Here is a 16,065-nt window from a genome sequence, read left to right as displayed (position 1 = left end):
AAACATTTTATTGGGCTTGGGCTTGGGCTTAGGCTTGTCTCTCAACATTTGATGGGCTTGAGCTTGGGCTCGTCTCTCGACATTTTCTTGGGCTTGGTCTTGGGCCTGGCTCTCTTATTTGTAGGCTAAAACTATTTGTTCCATGGGCCTAAGTTACATCCTTTGTACGTGAACTTTATCTAATAAATTATGAATCGAAATAAAAATGAACAATAAGAAAATAATAATAAATTGTATTAGAAAAAATATAAAACAATTTTATCTGTATATGTTATATAATAAAGAAATAAAAAGGTTACATGCAAAAAAGAATAAATAAAGAATATAAATAAGAGGGAGAAAAAGTAATGGGGCGATTACAAGTAAATGGGATTGGGCGATGAGGAAGGAGTCGACGTTGAGGTCCACAAAGTGAGAATAGTTGAGTACTTGGCAGCTGACGGCTGACTGGTGGCTGACTGGTGGCTGACTGGTGGCTGCTGCTGCTGCTGCTAAGAGAAAAATACAAATGCGATTATGAGGAAGCTATTTTACCTTTTCTGGATCGCTGACGTGTACGCCCCGATTTCATTCACTCCCTATGCCCTCACTTTCCCCACCGCCCCCTCTTTTCTTTATTATTTTTAATTCTTTTTATTTTCTCCTTTTTTATTTCCATCTGCCCCTTACTCGTCTACTCCCTTCGTTGTATATTCTACTTCCCGTCCGCCTCGATTCCCAATCGGGTTAGGTTATAGTTCGTACCTCTCATCAGTTTCTTTCTCAACGTTGCGGATTACAGATCTCATATCAATTTTCTCTCTTAATTCAATCAACACTGCTTTTTTCTTTGTTCTAATTGGATCCCTCCCTAAGAAGAAGAAGAAGAAGAAGAAAGAACGAAAGAACATCGCCAATTCCAAACTAGTTTAATTTAATTTTTGAATGTCCGGAGTGTAATTTCGGTTGGAGATCCATCGTTTTCTTTTGTTTTTCTCGTCCCTCGCTTCCTCAAGTTTCTCAGCACTACTATTCATGGACTTTTCAGATCTGATTGGAACGATTTTGTCGAAATTTTCCAACAAACCCTAGGTGGTGTTGATGGGGAAAGACGGGAGTGTTAAAATTGAAGGCGTCGAAGAAGGGGAAGTCTCTTATACAGCTTCGGTAGAGGAGATCAGTGAGGAGGATTTTATTAAGCTTGAATCTGGTCCTAAGGTAGTGCCCCCCAAAGATTCCAATCGGGAAACTAGAGTTTGGACCATGAGTGATTTGTATAAGAATTATCCCACCATGCGTCATGGTTATGCTTCCGGTTTGTACAATCTTGCTTGGGCACAGGCCGTGCAGAATAAGCCTCTGAATGATATTTTCGTTATGGAGACCGACCCCGAGGAGAAATCTAAGCAGCCGTCTTCCTCTCCTTCTGCGAATGGGAAGGGTGATGGTGATAGTATAAAAGAAGAGGATAGAGTCGTGATCGATGTTAGCGGTGATGAAATGAATTGCGATAATTCGAATGGCGAGAGAGAGGAAGGTGAATTAGAGGAGGGTGAGATTGATATGGATACGGAGTTCATGGAAGAGGCTGTTGATTCCAAAGCAATGTTGTCCGACAGTCATTCTATGAATGATAGTGACGGTCAGGAACTTGATTTGATGACTAAGGAGTTGGACGACCAACTGAAACTGATTCAGAAAACATTGGATGGTGTTACAATCGACGCGGCACAGAAGTAAGTGAACCGATTTACTTGAGTTTTCGATCAATGTGAATGGTGTTTTGTGATTCGTCCCCGATATGAAATCTCTAGGCTCCAGAATTGACAACCTGATTTCTTTCTTATAGATCGTTTCTGGAAGTTTGCTCCCAACTACAGAGTTCTATAGAGATGTTTTTGGAATTGCTCCAGGTAAAGGTAGTCCCGAGAAAGGATGCGCTCATTCAACGGTTATATGCTGCTCTTCGAATAATCAATTCTGTAAGGCACCTCAATATTTTCCCGCCCTCTTTCGTTTGGCGAATAAATTTCATTTTGCCGGGAAATCTTATTTATTGTATATTATTGATTGACGATAATGACATTGATCACTGGAGACGTTTAATTTTCATCTCAGGTGTTCTGTTCCATGAGCCTCAACGAAAAGGAGGAGTACATGCAACATTTGTCGAGGTTTTTATCTCATCCTAGTCCGTAGTGTCGTATTCATTGTCGAGGGTTAGTCTATTTGTTCACCATCTAACGACCAATTGCTGTGATGCTGTTCATAGGTTGCTTTCTTATGTTAAAAATTGCGATCCTCCTCTCTTTTCTCCTGAGCAGATAAAATCGGTACAGTAAACCATCTTTAGTTTGCTTGTTATATTCCTTGTGATGATGTTGATATCTTATGAATGCGATTTTGGTACGTTCTAGCTAAAGTCAGAATATTTTCTACAGGTAGAGGTCAAAATGCCATCTACAGATTCCCTCTTCCATTTGTCCAGCATGAGAGCCAGTGCTAAAGAGGTCGAGATCCATATGCCTAATGGGGTGAAAAATAAGGATTCCTATTCTGCATATACAAATGCTGGTCAACATTTGACTTCTTCAACTAAAATCCCTTCGAACTCCATGCCTGTAGGGATTACAGCAAAAAATAGCCTAAATATCTTATCAGAAGGTTTGCAATCTGGGGTATCTAGCCTAAAGGGTAGAGCTCCCCTACTCCCTCTGTTAGACCTTCACAAGGATCATGATGCAGACAGTCTCCCGTCGCCTACTAAAGAAGCTCCTACAATTTTTTCTGTCCAAAAATCAGGGAATACCCCTGCAAAATTGGCCTTTGCTGTAGATGGATCTAGATCGCATCATTATGAAACTGATGCTCATAAAGCTGTTTCGACCTATCAACAGAAGTTTGGTCGAAGTTCCTTTTCAATGGCTGATAGACTTCCTAGTCCAACTCCTTCTGAAGAATATGACGGGGGTGGTGATATTGGTGGGGAGATTTCTAGTTCTTCCATTATCAGAAGTCTAAAGTCTTCAAATTCTTCTAAACCGGGTCAAAATGTATCAAACTCTGCTTCTAATATATCTACCGGTCTGTTTTCTAGCTTGGAAAGTTCCAGCACTAAAGGACTGATTAGTCCTCTAAATGTTGCTCCTCCAAGTTCTGTGTCAGATCCAACAGTAAAGCCTTTAGCAAAAAGTAGGGACCCTAGGCTACGAATTGTCAATTCTGATGCAAGTGCAATGGGTCTTAATCCACGCACAATGACTTCAGTGCAGAATTCTTCTATGTTAGAGTGTGCTGCAGCCATAAACTTGAGAAAGCAAAAGATGGATTTGGAGCCTAATACAGGTGTCCCTGAAATAAAAAGGCAGAAGATTGGATCTCAGAATCATGCAGTAGCTGCTAGTGATGTGAGAGCTGTCCCTGGAACTGGTGGCTGGTTGGAAGATACCATGCCCGCTGGACCCAGACTTCTAAATAGGAATCAGATGGAGATTGCTGAAGCAAATGCAACTGAAAAAATCAATATTACAAACAATTCTAGTCCTGGAACCGAGGGCTTGCCTACTATAAATGCTAGCAATGATGCTTCCTTGCCCTCACTGTTGAAAGATATTGTTGTGAACCCAACCATGCTCCTAAATTTACTTAAAATGAACCAAAAGCAGCAATTAGCTGCTGAATTGAAATCAAAGTCGAGTGAATCTGAAAAAAATACAATTTATCCTACGAGCTTGCGTCCTTGCCAAGGATCTAGTCCACTTATAAATGCTCCTGCTGTGACCTCAGGAATTTTGCAGCAATTAGCAGGAATGCCAGGTGTACCAATAGTGGTTGCTGAGGTAAGCGATTGTTGACTATTTCAAAATCTATGCCCAATATTTTCCTATGCTCTTCTTATGCATATCTGTTTTTCAAAGGGTGCTTCTTTGCCTCTCCCCATGTGCAGTATAAAATTTCTTATTGCTTATTGTCTTCGTGATAAGAGATTGCCTTCCAATCAAATGGTTGATAATTTCCTTTACACAAGTGCTTGGGTTACCTTGCTTCTAATCTGACTCAAGAATTTAACAAATGACAATTTGGTTATGATTGTTCTGATATGACCCAAGTATTTATCAAATGCCATTTTTTTTTTATTTAAACCGATGGTGGAAGGTGTTTTTTCCTCCATTTTTGGCTCATTATCTATGCTGTTGAAGCATTTGTGATATTGTTTATCATTTCCTGTGCATTAAAGTATCTATATTTTTATTCTAGATTGGTATTGTGTTTGCTTTAAATATTGCACATCTCATCATTTTCAGAGTCATCAGGATGATTTGGGAAAAGTTCGTATGAAACCTCGTGACCCTCGCCGTATCCTCCATGGTAATTCTCCTCATAATGTTGGGAGCTTGGGAAATGATCAGTTAAAAGGAGTTGTACCAACTACTCCAAACTCAGAAGGATGTAAGGACATACCAAATGGGCATAAGCAGGAAAGCCAGGGAGATTTGAAATTAGCTTCTTCACCAACATTACTACCTGATATTGGTAGACAGTTCACTGACAATCTGAAAAATATTGCTGACATTATGACTGTTCCCTCGCCACCCACTTCACAGAATTCATCATCAAAGCCAGTTAAATTGGGCAGGATGGATACTAATGTTGTAGGGTCAAGCTCTATAGACAATAAAGTTGTGACAACTGCTACCCAAGAAGGAGATATGGTTGGGCCCTCTCGTTCACAGGGTACATGGGGAGATCTTGAGCATCTATTTGAGGGCTACGATGACAAGCAAAAAGCTGCTATCCAGAGGGAGAGGGCAAGACGAATACAAGAGCAGAAAAAAATGTTTGCTGCACGCAAACTCTGCCTTGTATTGGATCTAGATCACACACTTCTGAATTCAGCTAAGGTTTTTTTTCTTCTTCTTCTGATAACTGATTGATTTTCACTATCAACTCGGACTTTCAATTTCATAACTTGGTATGATCTCGTTCTAGTTTGTGGAAGTAGATCCAGTGCATGATGAAATTTTGAGAAAGAAAGAGGAACAGGATCGTGAGAAGGCGCTGAGACATCTTTTCCGATTTCCTCATATGGGAATGTGGACAAAACTACGGCCTGGGGTCTGGAACTTTCTGGAAAAGGTATGTTGAAATAGTCAAAGACTGTTTTTCTTTTTCTTTTTCTTCTTCTTCTTTTTTTTTTTTTCTGCATTTTATTTTCCTTAAGTTACAATTGGATGGTGGATGTTGACTGGGTATTTTGGTGTTTGTGTTTCCTTTTGCATTTTAGGCCAGCGAGCTCTTTGAACTGCATCTGTACACAATGGGAAACAAGCAATATGCAACAGAGATGGCAAAAGTGCTTGATCCAAAAGGGTCTCTGTTTGCTGGGCGAGTTATTTCTCGAGGTGATGATGTAGACTTAGTGGACGGTGATGACAGGATACCCAGGAGTAAGGATCTGGAGGGTGTTTTGGGCATGGAGTCTGCTGTTGTTATAATAGATGATTCCATCAGGGTGTGGCCACATAACAAAATGAACTTGATTGTTGTAGAAAGGCAAGCATATCATCCATCCCTCTAAACAATAAAATGTTTTTGTGTTTGGTGATCTAAGAATTTGAGATCTCTTGAATTTACTTGTTCTGGCTTCAATGCAGGTATACTTTCTTTCCATGTAGTAGGCGCCAGTTTGGGCTTCTGGGGCCTTCTCTTCTAGAGATTGATCATGATGAGAGACCTGAAGATGGTACTTTGGCATCTTCACTGGCGGTAATTCTGTTGCTCCACTTGTTCACCCGAGTGCAATGAATTAATTTATTTTCCTCATCGTCTTGAACTTTGGTCCATTAGGTTATCCAGAGAATCCACCAAACTTTTTTCTCCCATCCTGCATTAGATGAAGTAGATGTTAGAAATATCTTGGCCTCCGTGCAACAAAAGATTTTGGCTGGTTGCCGTATAGTGTTCAGCAGGGTTTTTCCGGTTGGTGAAGCAAATCCGCATCTGCATCCACTGTGGCAGACAGCAGAACAGTTTGGCGCCGTGTGCACCAACCAGATTGATGAACAGGTTACCCACGTTGTTGCAAATTCTCTTGGGACTGATAAGGTACTGTGCCACTCACTTTAACTATGGACTGCGGTCTGATATACTTGGGAATTCATTATTCCAGTTTCTCATCAACTTCTACACATTCGGTGAGGAAATATTTGTTGAAAACTCCCTGTAGACCTGCTGTTAGCTAAAAGTTTGCAGTCAGTTTGAGGATTGGGAGGGTACTTTATGTGCATTGATTTAAATGTACTAATTGAACCTCCTATGAGGTGTGTTGATATTTCTGTTTGCAATTGTTTTGGGCAGGTGAATTGGGCTCTCTCCACGGGAAGATTCGTGGTCCATCCAGGGTGGTGAGTTTCCCATTCGCATGTGTTGTTTATATTAGATGTTGAAGTTGGTTATATTTGCACGTTAACCTTTTTGTGTAATGCACAGGGTGGAAGCATCAGCTCTGCTTTACCGGAGGGCAAATGAGCAGGACTTCGCCATTAAACCATAATCCAACCAACCCGCAACCTTAACACACCTCTTTCTAAATTAAAACTGAAAGGTTTAAACCCAAGATGATATAACACGGAGAAGAAATTCCAACACAACAACACGGTGCCTTCATATTTGGGGTGGAGTGTTGGGCGCAAAGCCCAAGACTAAGAGAGAGAGACATACTAACTCCCTATTTAACACGCGCCCTACAGCTACAAGAATGTGTCCAAAGCCCAAAAAGATTTGAGATTACACTCCAATTATGTGGCCCCGATTGATTTGAGAGAGTGACTTGGGGTTAGATTTGAAATAATCAACGGTCAATGGAGGGAGGGAGGGGGAAAGTTGCAGAGAGATTGAGACAGGCGGGACGGTCCAATTTTCGCTAGTGGGGGGGGGGGGGGGGGGGGCGAGTCTAGATCCAACTTAACGTCGGAAGTTTTTCATTTTCGTTTGTTTTTTGCTTTGAGCTTTTTTTTTTTTTTTTTTTTTTTTTTTCTTTTTTTTTTTATGGCTGGAATTGCATGGGAGAATACTTTGGATTTTTTCTCTTTAATTCGTCCTGCCCCCCAATTTGAATGAGATGAGGAGAAGGCATAATAATGCAAGAAGATTGGGCAGATGATGATGGTCGGTCGGGGTAGCAGATTTGTGCTTCTTTTTAGCTACAAACAAGTTTGTGTCAGGGGAGGAATAAGGTTCTCAGAAGATGCATTATTATGCTTTATGAAATAGGAATCGTGGGGGGGTTGAGTGAAGATTAAGAGTAGGACATGGCAAAAGGCTTCCTTCCTATCATTTGATGACGATATAAATGAGGTCAACAATCCTTCCTAATGGGACCAATTTTGTTATATTTATTTTCAATCCTCCTTTTTTTCCCTTCAAAAATAGAAAATACATCAAATTGGACAAATTCGACAAATTTTAAGTTGATTTTTTCAAATATTTCTGTTTTTAGAATTTGTATAGAAGACAAATGGAATTGGGCTATAATGGGTTTGGTTTTGTTTGGTTTGGTGGCTGTAACAAAGGCAGGCCTCAATGAGATTGGTTAAATTATAAACATTTTAAACTACTTGGTAGTTGCAAGATAGATATTAAATCATTGATTGTGGGGATATGGATGAAATCAATTTGGGTGTACCGAACCAACGTCATAACTCGTCCCCCAAATCTCAAGACGGTATTAACCACATAATTATGTGCCATTGCTAAAGTCTTTGCATCGAGTATAGCACCAATCCACCATATTGGATCCACATCGCTAACTCTTCTAATCCTTCTACATTTGCCAATTCATTGCTCCATTTCAGGAAAAAAGAAAAAGAAAAAGAAAAAGAAATGAATGTTCAAATACTAAATATGTAATTTGAATAATGTGAATAATACACCTTCTAGGTAGCTATAATAAAAGAGGAGTGAAAAAGTCCACCACCCATAAAAAGGTTCTAACATTTATATCGATTTGAAACTGGTCCAATACCAAATTTGAACCTTGTCGGTGTGGTTGAAGATAGAACTGTTTTTTTTTTTTTATTTTTTTTTTTTTTTAATATAAGAATCAAATGGTTTTTTATATCGTAAAAAAATAAAATCAGTAACTCCATGTCCAGTTAAAAAAATTAGTCTTATTGATTCGGTCTGTCTCTTCAACTAAAAGATAATAATAGTTAAATGTACCTACCCATTTATTTAGACCACGAAAATTTGCAAGGAATTTAGGTCGTTAGATTTTGATAGGAAAATTATTTTTAATTATTTTAATCTAAAAATTATTAGAGATCTATCGTTTAAGTCCCTCTAGTCTACGTACTTTTTTTTTTTTTCTTTTTTTCTTAATACAGAAAATAAGAAAATCTGCGGCGGCTGTTTTCTTCCCCTTTTCAATGTTAGTTGCAGCGTCCATAAACTGCGTTGGCTCTGTTTCTCTCGCGATTCTTCCCTCCAAATTCCCTCACTTCCCAGAACTTGGAACTCTTCTTACCATTTCTTACTAAATCTTTGTGCTTCTCCGATCTCTTTCACCAAGCTGCTGCTACTGTAGATGGATGTGAAACGGACTGAGAGCCCGATTTATGCTCGCCAATGGAGCAGCGAATCAGGCAGCACAGGTGGTCCCGCGTCGCCGGCGATGTCGCCGGCGCGCGGCCATCACGCTCGATCCTCCTCCGTTTCTGGAATTTCCAACATTAAGCGCACACAGAACTTCGCTGCAAAAGCTGCGGCTCAGCGGCTAGCTCAGGTTATGGCTTCTCAGACCGCCGTTGACGACGAAGACGATCAGGACGATTTAGGATTTCGTTATAGTGCTCCTCCTCCTATTTCGTTGTCTAGGAATGTTAATAACGGTGGTAGACTTGCTGTTCCTACTGCGAAAACCACTAGATCTCCCTCCCCTGGGGTAAGTTAAATGCCTTGTGCTCTAGTCTGATTGATTTCTATTGTAACTGAAGCGGACTACTTCTGTTTTCTGCTTCTTTGCACATTGTCTTCTGCTCTCTGCTCCCGGCTCAATTTTTCTTCAAGTAGGTCTGCTCGGTGTAAATGTTGGTTAATATCTGTTCTGAGTAACTTGATTTGGAATTCTTTACAAAAAAGATATATAGATTCACGGATCCTTCCTTTCACGAATTGAATGCCATTTTTCGTTAAATTAGCAGGTCTTCCTAATAAATGTTCCTCCGGTGCTTTACACTCCATTTGTTCTAGAAAGGCGATAGCCAGTTATCTTTTCCGGAATGAGAACACCGCTGAGCTGATTTCTGACGACTAATCGAATTTCTCTTTTGCGACTTCTAATTAGTTAGCCAGAAATTTTTTAGAAGACATTCCTTCAGTTCGTTCCACTTCAGCAGGAAGATCGTCAATATCTCACCTTTCACTGCCAGTGGCTCCACCCAAAACAACACTGAGGACGGCAACTTCAATGCCACCCCTAGATCCGCCTACTCAAAGAGGAAAAAGGTAAATCATTTTGACTACGACGTAGATTAGAAAATTAAATTGGTGGTTCGGACTGTATGAACACAATGCAAGTTACTTATCTGGTTTTGACATCTATACTTTTTTCTGTTTTTTATAGTTTTTCTCTTTGTTTGGAATTGAAACAAAGCCTAAACAAGTTTAATAATGAATTGGTGGTGGTTGGGAGGTGAAATAAGTTTGTTCTTGCTACCTTTTGTTTTGGCGGTAAAATTGCCCACTGGCCCCAACAAAAATGTAAAAAATAGATAAAAAGAAAAGAAATTGAACTTTAAGATTCCTTTAGTTTCCTCAATATCTAGGAAAAGAAATATTATTTCTTGCTGGGAGATGCTTGAAAATCTCCTTCATAGTTACCTGAGTTGTTGACTAATTTGATTATCCTGCTCAAGTCAATGATTTGTTATTCTGGGTAATGATTAAGTTAAGAGTACTGTTAGAAACTTAAAAATCTTGTTTGCCCCTTACATTGATAGCTGCTACATCTCTGGACATGTAGCCTATATTTTCCATACGTTGCTTTTTCCTGGTATCTGCTGATGAGAGTGGGATAGTTCTGAGGATAACTACTATGGTATAGTATATCAAAAAATTGGTGATTGATAAATGTAATACTGCAGATTCTCATCAGATACAGTGCGTTTTAATACTAAAGATTCAGGAGATCAGCGAGAAGCATCTGGCCTTCGTGATGAAGTATGTCCATAGCATTATTGTTTCATATCTGAATGGTTTGATTGACTGTGTGACTGTAAACCAGCATGTCCGTGACAATGCTCCTTTTCCAGTCTTCGAGTACTTAAAGGTTTTCAATTCTCTGTGCTGTAGCTTGATATTCTACAAGAGGAGAACGAGAACATTCTTGTGAAGGTGCTTTGATTTTTCATTTTTTTCTTTCTTTTTCACTGGTTTTGAGCATTTTATTAAATATCCTTTGTGCTTAAATTTTGTACTTGGGTATTGTTTACAGCTCAGGCTTGAGGAAGAGAGATGTAAAGAAGCAGAAACAAGAGTTAGGGAACTTGAGAAGCAGGTAATGGATACATCATTTCAATATAATATTCATTACTTGTGCTTGTCTTTTTCTTTGCCATGGAAAATCTTTTCTCAGAAGCAATTTGGACGTGTAATGTGCTTCAGATTTGTATAACAGCATCAAGTGTAGCCACCCACCCGTGAAGAAAGAAAATGAATGAGAAATTAAGCGTAGCCACCTAGAAAGGACAGGAAGTGAGAAAATTTTGATATTTTGTCATAAAAAGCTTAAGAGGAATGTTGGTTGTGTAAGAAAATGAGTAAAGAAAGCATTGTGTAAAAATGCGCACAGCTCTTCTAGAAATGCCCGGCCTGATAGGAGAAGTGATAATATGGTTCGTTTTAGGATGGTACTGGCCATGGAACCAATAAGAGAACACGTAAGATTAGGTAGTAAACTGAAATGAAAGAGAAAAGGAAAAAGAACAATGTACTACATTGATGTTCAACGAAGTGTGAGCTTGAGTGAGGTTCCTTCACCAGGTTAAACATCAAAGTCAGCCTGTGACCAATAGAGCCCAAGCGTAGGTCTTCGAAATGGAAGTCTTTGTATTCTGAATTATTTACTTTTGTCTTTACTGTTCTTTTTGGTGTTCCAATTTTCAGCTGGAACTTTAGTTTCACTTTTGTACTACGGTGACAAAATACATGTGACTGATGTGTTTCTAAGTTATCAGGTTGCTTCTCTGGGAGAAGGTGTTTCTTTAGAAGCCAAACTTTTGAGCAGGTCAATGCAAGTTTAAGTTAATTTCATTGGATTGTTTTCCTTCTTGATGTCTGTATAATATGTTGTCTGTGCTATTAATAATGCAGGAAGGAAGCTGCATTACGTCAGAGAGAGGTATTTACAGCACCAGATGTGTAAGACTTATGATCGAGAACATAGGGAAGCTTAGTTATAACCATTGAAATATTTAATGTACTCAGGTTGCTAAGTTGTGAGATTTTTCAAAGTTACCTAGGTAGAATTTTAAAGATCAAATGGCTTATTTAGATATTGCTTGCAGAATGATGGAAGTTATTGTCTATATTTGATCATTTGTTCCTACACATGAAGCAGCAAAGAAAAAGGCATTATGTCTGATTGTACTTTCAATTTCACAGGCTGCACTTAAAGAAGCAAAACAATCGAAGGATGGGGGGGACAAGGAAATTGAATCCCTTAAATCTGAAGTTAAGGTTATATTCCTTGCTTCCTTTTACGTCCAAAAAATTAAACATGGTTATCTTTTACTGATTTAAAATAGTGCTATTTCTTATTTCTTACTTGAATTAGAAAGCAAAAGAAGAGACTATAAGTGTTGTTCAACACCTTCATGGAGTTGAACATGATGTGAAAGCCCTTCGATCTATGACGCAAAGAATGATTTTGACTCCGAAGGAGATGGTCCGTACTTGCTTTAATTAAAGTAGCTTGTCATGTTAGTTTGCATTTAGAGATGAATTATTCAACATTTTTTATTTCAGGAAGAAGTCGTTCTAAAAAGGTGTTGGCTTGCTCGCTACTGGGGACTGGCTGCAAAATATGGTAAATCAGATGACATGCCTCTTTCATTTATTACTTTGAATTCTACATAGTTCTTTTTCATATGCTGAAGTCCTTAGTTGAATCTAACTGAAATACTATGTTTCTTGCTTTTTTGCATTATATCACCCCATTGTCGGAAATGTAAAATATCATGAAAGATTTTAATATTTCGAAAATTTTACTTAGACCTCTATCAAGTTATGAACAATTGCAGAACCTCGGCCTCCCTGTATGTGTGAACCTTTTTACTTGTCCTTTCATTTTGATGTCTAGCAGGTGGCTAATAGCTTCTTGCAGTTCATTAATCTTGATATATCTATTTTCGTGGTTTTCAGGCATTTGTTTGGATATTGCTGTGACTAAGTACGAACACTGGTCATCTTTAGCACCACTGCCATTTGAGATTGTTATTTCTGCGGGACAAAAGGCTAAGGAAGAATTTTCTCAAAAAGGCTAGTTCCTGTTCGGTGCTTGTACTTTATTTATTGATCTTCCTGCCACTGCCCACCAACAAAAATGGGCCCTTTTTTTGTGGTTGCATTATCTAAGTCAATATGATTTTATCCCATCCCATAATGCCATTTACATTTACCAGGAGACCTGGATCCTGAGAAAAGGAGCCACTTTGTTCTTGATATAAGTGATCTAACCGGAGAAGGAAATATTGAAAGCATGCTATCTGTTGAAATGGGATTGAAAGAACTTGCTTCCTTGAAGGTTTCTTTATGATACGTTACTCTCTCTCTCTTCTTTTTTTGGGTTGGGGTGATGGAGGGGGGGATGTTGGGAACTTTAATCATCAAGTATAAATTCTGTTGTGTTCCGTTTCTTTTCTTTTCTGAACTATGTTCTTTGTTGTCATCTTGTGATTGCTATTACTGTTTAAATTAAGTTTAAGCTTGATTTGGAAAACAAAGGTGGAGGAGGCTCTTGTGCTTGCTCTGGCTCAACAGAGGCGACCAAATTCTGCGCGACAGTCTCTCTCAGGTGTGAATTGTTAGTATGACATTCATTTTATTATACTCTAATTAGCTTATATTTAAATCCTAAATGATTATTTGTATGAATTAAAGGTTGCCAAAAAGAAATTTTTAGCCTCGTCCCTGCTTTGGACCTCATGTAATCATTAGATTGACATTGCTAAATTTGTCTAATTTGTCTTGCTTGAGTACGCTTGCATCTTATCATCCCTCTATTTTTTCCCCATAAAGTTATTGCTTCTTATCTACTAAAAAAAAAAAACAGGCAAGACTGCGGGCTTTTTTTGTTACTTGTTCTATTAATTCTCAATATAAATGAATGCCTCTTCTGGAACCCATCATTGCCTGCCAATTCTCATTACAGTTGATCATGAAGACCAATTATTGTCTTTGCTCAAGTGCTCATGGACTCTCAACTTTGCTCGAGGATCATTTTAGTGTCGTCAATTTCAATTTTCCACGTCACCTATCATTTATCAGTTCGTTCGGTGTGTGTCCATAATGCTATTGCAAATGCCATTCAATCAATTGAGCATTCCAGCCATAAATAATTTTAGCCTTTTGAAGATGTCTATTGATAGGTTATTTGATGAGAAACGCGACTAGTGTTATTATTGTTTTAGTGAAAGTTTTTTTATCTTTGAATCTGTATGATAAAATAGAAAAGTTATGTTATAACCGATTCCTCCAAGGATGCATGAATTACCAACTTTAAAGTACCAATTCTAGCACTTGGTAGTATCCATTGCTGAACACTTTCCAAATCAATTTAATGTTGCAGATATCAAATCGCCAGTTGATCCGAAGTTCATGGAGGCATTTGGTATGTCATTTTTGTTGCCCATCACTTTTCGATAGTTATGAAGTTTGGAAGGGATAAAGCTTGCTAAAATTTCTCATTGAATTGCTCCTGCTTAATTCTCTGAATTTGATAACAATCAGGACTGCATTTCATTTCCATGGGATGCTAGTATACTCTAATACTTTTCGTTTTATGCTGTCTTCTTTAATTTTGATGCATGAAACAATAATTGAGCATGTACTGAAGCATTTTATATATTCTTCATCACTTTAATATTCGGTCAGTGTTTTATTTCAGAATTGAGCCCAGAGGAATCTGAAGATGTTCTTTTCAAAGAGGTCTTTCCATTTCCCCTAATTTGTTCTCTTTTTGTAACCTAATTTTCTGTTGCATGATATATAGGTGGTATTTTTTAATGATTAACATTGCTTTCCCTGTTAGAATTTTCTTTCTTAGCACACCAAAATACGAAAACGCCCTTCATACATCCATATGCTTCCTGCCCCTTAACGAGAACAACTCTCTTTGACCTTTGTCTGGTCATAGAACCTTTGTTCAGACGATGTCAGTTCTCTTTTACAAGTCTTATCTACTGGATGAGAGCCAACAAATCCCTCCATCAGCTGCAAATGTTATGACTTCCTTGTCACTAATGATTTAACTGTTAGGTTTTGACTGACATTTCGTGTAGATGATGGTTAGAGTGAAAATTTTTGAGGTGCCATTAGAATTTCTTACATTTGATCAGGAAGATGAGGGAAATTATTTCACCATCTCTTCTTTGAAGAAACAAACTTTCATGAAAAAAATAAAAGCCTCTCACCCTTGCCGTCAAGGGCTTGGATTTATGGGGCCAATGCTTTTAGTATTTGGCACTGCCTGGCTCTGATCAGAAACAATCAATGTTGTTGGTGGTTCTCTGGAATCCGAAACAGTAGCCTTGTTGTCTAGTTCCTCGAGACAGGTGGTGGTTCCAAAAAATCTTTGTTAAGCAGCCATCGTACAAGCTATCTATAGTAAAACCTTCTGGTGGTAAACGAGTGGAACTGTATGAACTTATGTCACATTTACGCTGTGGTACTAATACCTGTATAAAAATGTGTTCCATATTTTGCTCTTCAACTTCTGTATTGCATGCTTACGTCATAAACAATCTGATTATACATCTGAAATACTCTTGGTCTCCAGGCATGGCTTACATATTTTTGGAGAAGAGCCAAAGCTCATGGTATTGAAGAAGATATTGCGAATGAACGACTTCAGTTCTGGATTAGTCGCAGTGCTCACTCTCCTTCATCACATGATGCTGTTGATGGTAAGTTTTGCAAAACAAGTTGACTACTTGTATCGTATACTTATGCCTCCTTTCATTTTCTTACCTTCCTCTTCTTCTTTTATCCCCCTTGTGTGGGTGAACGCCAATTTTCAGTTGAGCAAGGCCTCACAGAGCTCAGGAAGTTGGGAATTGAGCGTAGAATGTGGGAAGCATCACGTAAAGAGAGTGCTTGAACTCAATTACATAACCTTAGATAATGTGTCGCTCTGATTTCAAGTTCTTGTTTCCAATGTCACAACGCTGGCTAAAAGTTCAGTGCCTTCGTATCAGCCGTTTTTTTTTTTGGGGGGGGGGGGGGGGGGGGCTAATCCTCTCATGTTCTATATATATGTTGGTTACCTTGTTTCTGCTAATATAATGTAAGTCTCATGCACTGAACTACTGATATGAAAGTCACTTTCTGCATTCTAGAGAGGTGGGGCGGAAGAATCACCTCCTGGTTCAAGTACACAATGTTCTTTACTATCCTGGAAAAAAAAATAGGGAATACAAAGAAATTGATAGGTCTAGCTGGGTTGGAAACTCGGTGTTCTGGTGGTTATAAACATTTGTGAATTTTCCATTGAAGAAGAAATTGATAGGTCTATGCACCACTTGGTGGTGATTTTACAAGTTTAAGAGTTTCTGATAATTTCATTGGAACATAACTCAGTTTTACCCAATCATATCACCAGTAACCATTGCAAGAACATTTCCCCTGTTTGAATCTCTAACTACTACATCCTGAGCTGCTTCTTGCCATTTTCCAACATACAATTTAAACATGGTTATATAACTGGTTGTGTCCTCTAAGGGCATCATCTAGGAGTCCTGCAGGAGAGTTTATATTGTTCATACTATCTCAGTGATCAATTGTAGGTTCTACGTCGTATGCAGTACTCAT

The 16,065-nt window shown here is 38.6% G+C and overlaps 2 protein-coding genes across 2 annotated transcripts; both read left to right on the top strand.

Moving 5' to 3' along the window:
- Positions 1 to 462: 462 nt before the first annotated feature.
- Positions 463 to 7,612, top strand: LOC111806402 (RNA polymerase II C-terminal domain phosphatase-like 3). Its single transcript, XM_023691698.2, has 12 exons — positions 463 to 1,715; positions 1,829 to 1,961; positions 2,098 to 2,153; positions 2,252 to 2,312; positions 2,421 to 3,818; positions 4,284 to 4,880; positions 4,969 to 5,115; positions 5,264 to 5,532; positions 5,634 to 5,745; positions 5,827 to 6,084; positions 6,337 to 6,383; positions 6,469 to 7,612. Exons 1-12 carry the CDS (start codon positions 1,081 to 1,083, stop codon positions 6,530 to 6,532), a joined length of 3,777 nt encoding a protein of 1,258 aa, XP_023547466.2. The 5' UTR covers positions 463 to 1,080; the 3' UTR covers positions 6,533 to 7,612.
- Positions 7,613 to 8,371: 759 nt separating this feature from the next.
- LOC111806399 (coiled-coil domain-containing protein SCD2) lies at positions 8,372 to 15,587 on the top strand. Its single transcript, XM_023691694.2, has 17 exons — positions 8,372 to 8,920; positions 9,323 to 9,483; positions 10,122 to 10,197; positions 10,330 to 10,371; positions 10,472 to 10,534; positions 11,214 to 11,263; positions 11,350 to 11,377; positions 11,641 to 11,715; positions 11,813 to 11,923; positions 12,004 to 12,064; positions 12,400 to 12,516; positions 12,660 to 12,781; positions 12,982 to 13,051; positions 13,826 to 13,867; positions 14,144 to 14,184; positions 15,035 to 15,161; positions 15,276 to 15,587. Exons 1-17 carry the CDS (start codon positions 8,564 to 8,566, stop codon positions 15,353 to 15,355), a joined length of 1,623 nt encoding a protein of 540 aa, XP_023547462.1. The 5' UTR covers positions 8,372 to 8,563; the 3' UTR covers positions 15,356 to 15,587.
- The last annotated feature ends 478 nt before the right edge of the window (positions 15,588 to 16,065 follow it).

The sequence above is a fragment of the Cucurbita pepo genome, chromosome 12 (genome assembly GCF_057944985.1).
Source record: "Cucurbita pepo subsp. pepo isolate OVF chromosome 12, ASM5794498v1, whole genome shotgun sequence".
Taxonomy (NCBI): Eukaryota; Viridiplantae; Streptophyta; class Magnoliopsida; order Cucurbitales; family Cucurbitaceae; genus Cucurbita; species Cucurbita pepo.
The sequence above is the reverse complement of the archived record's forward strand: the minus strand, read 5'-3'. Positions and strand labels throughout refer to the sequence as shown.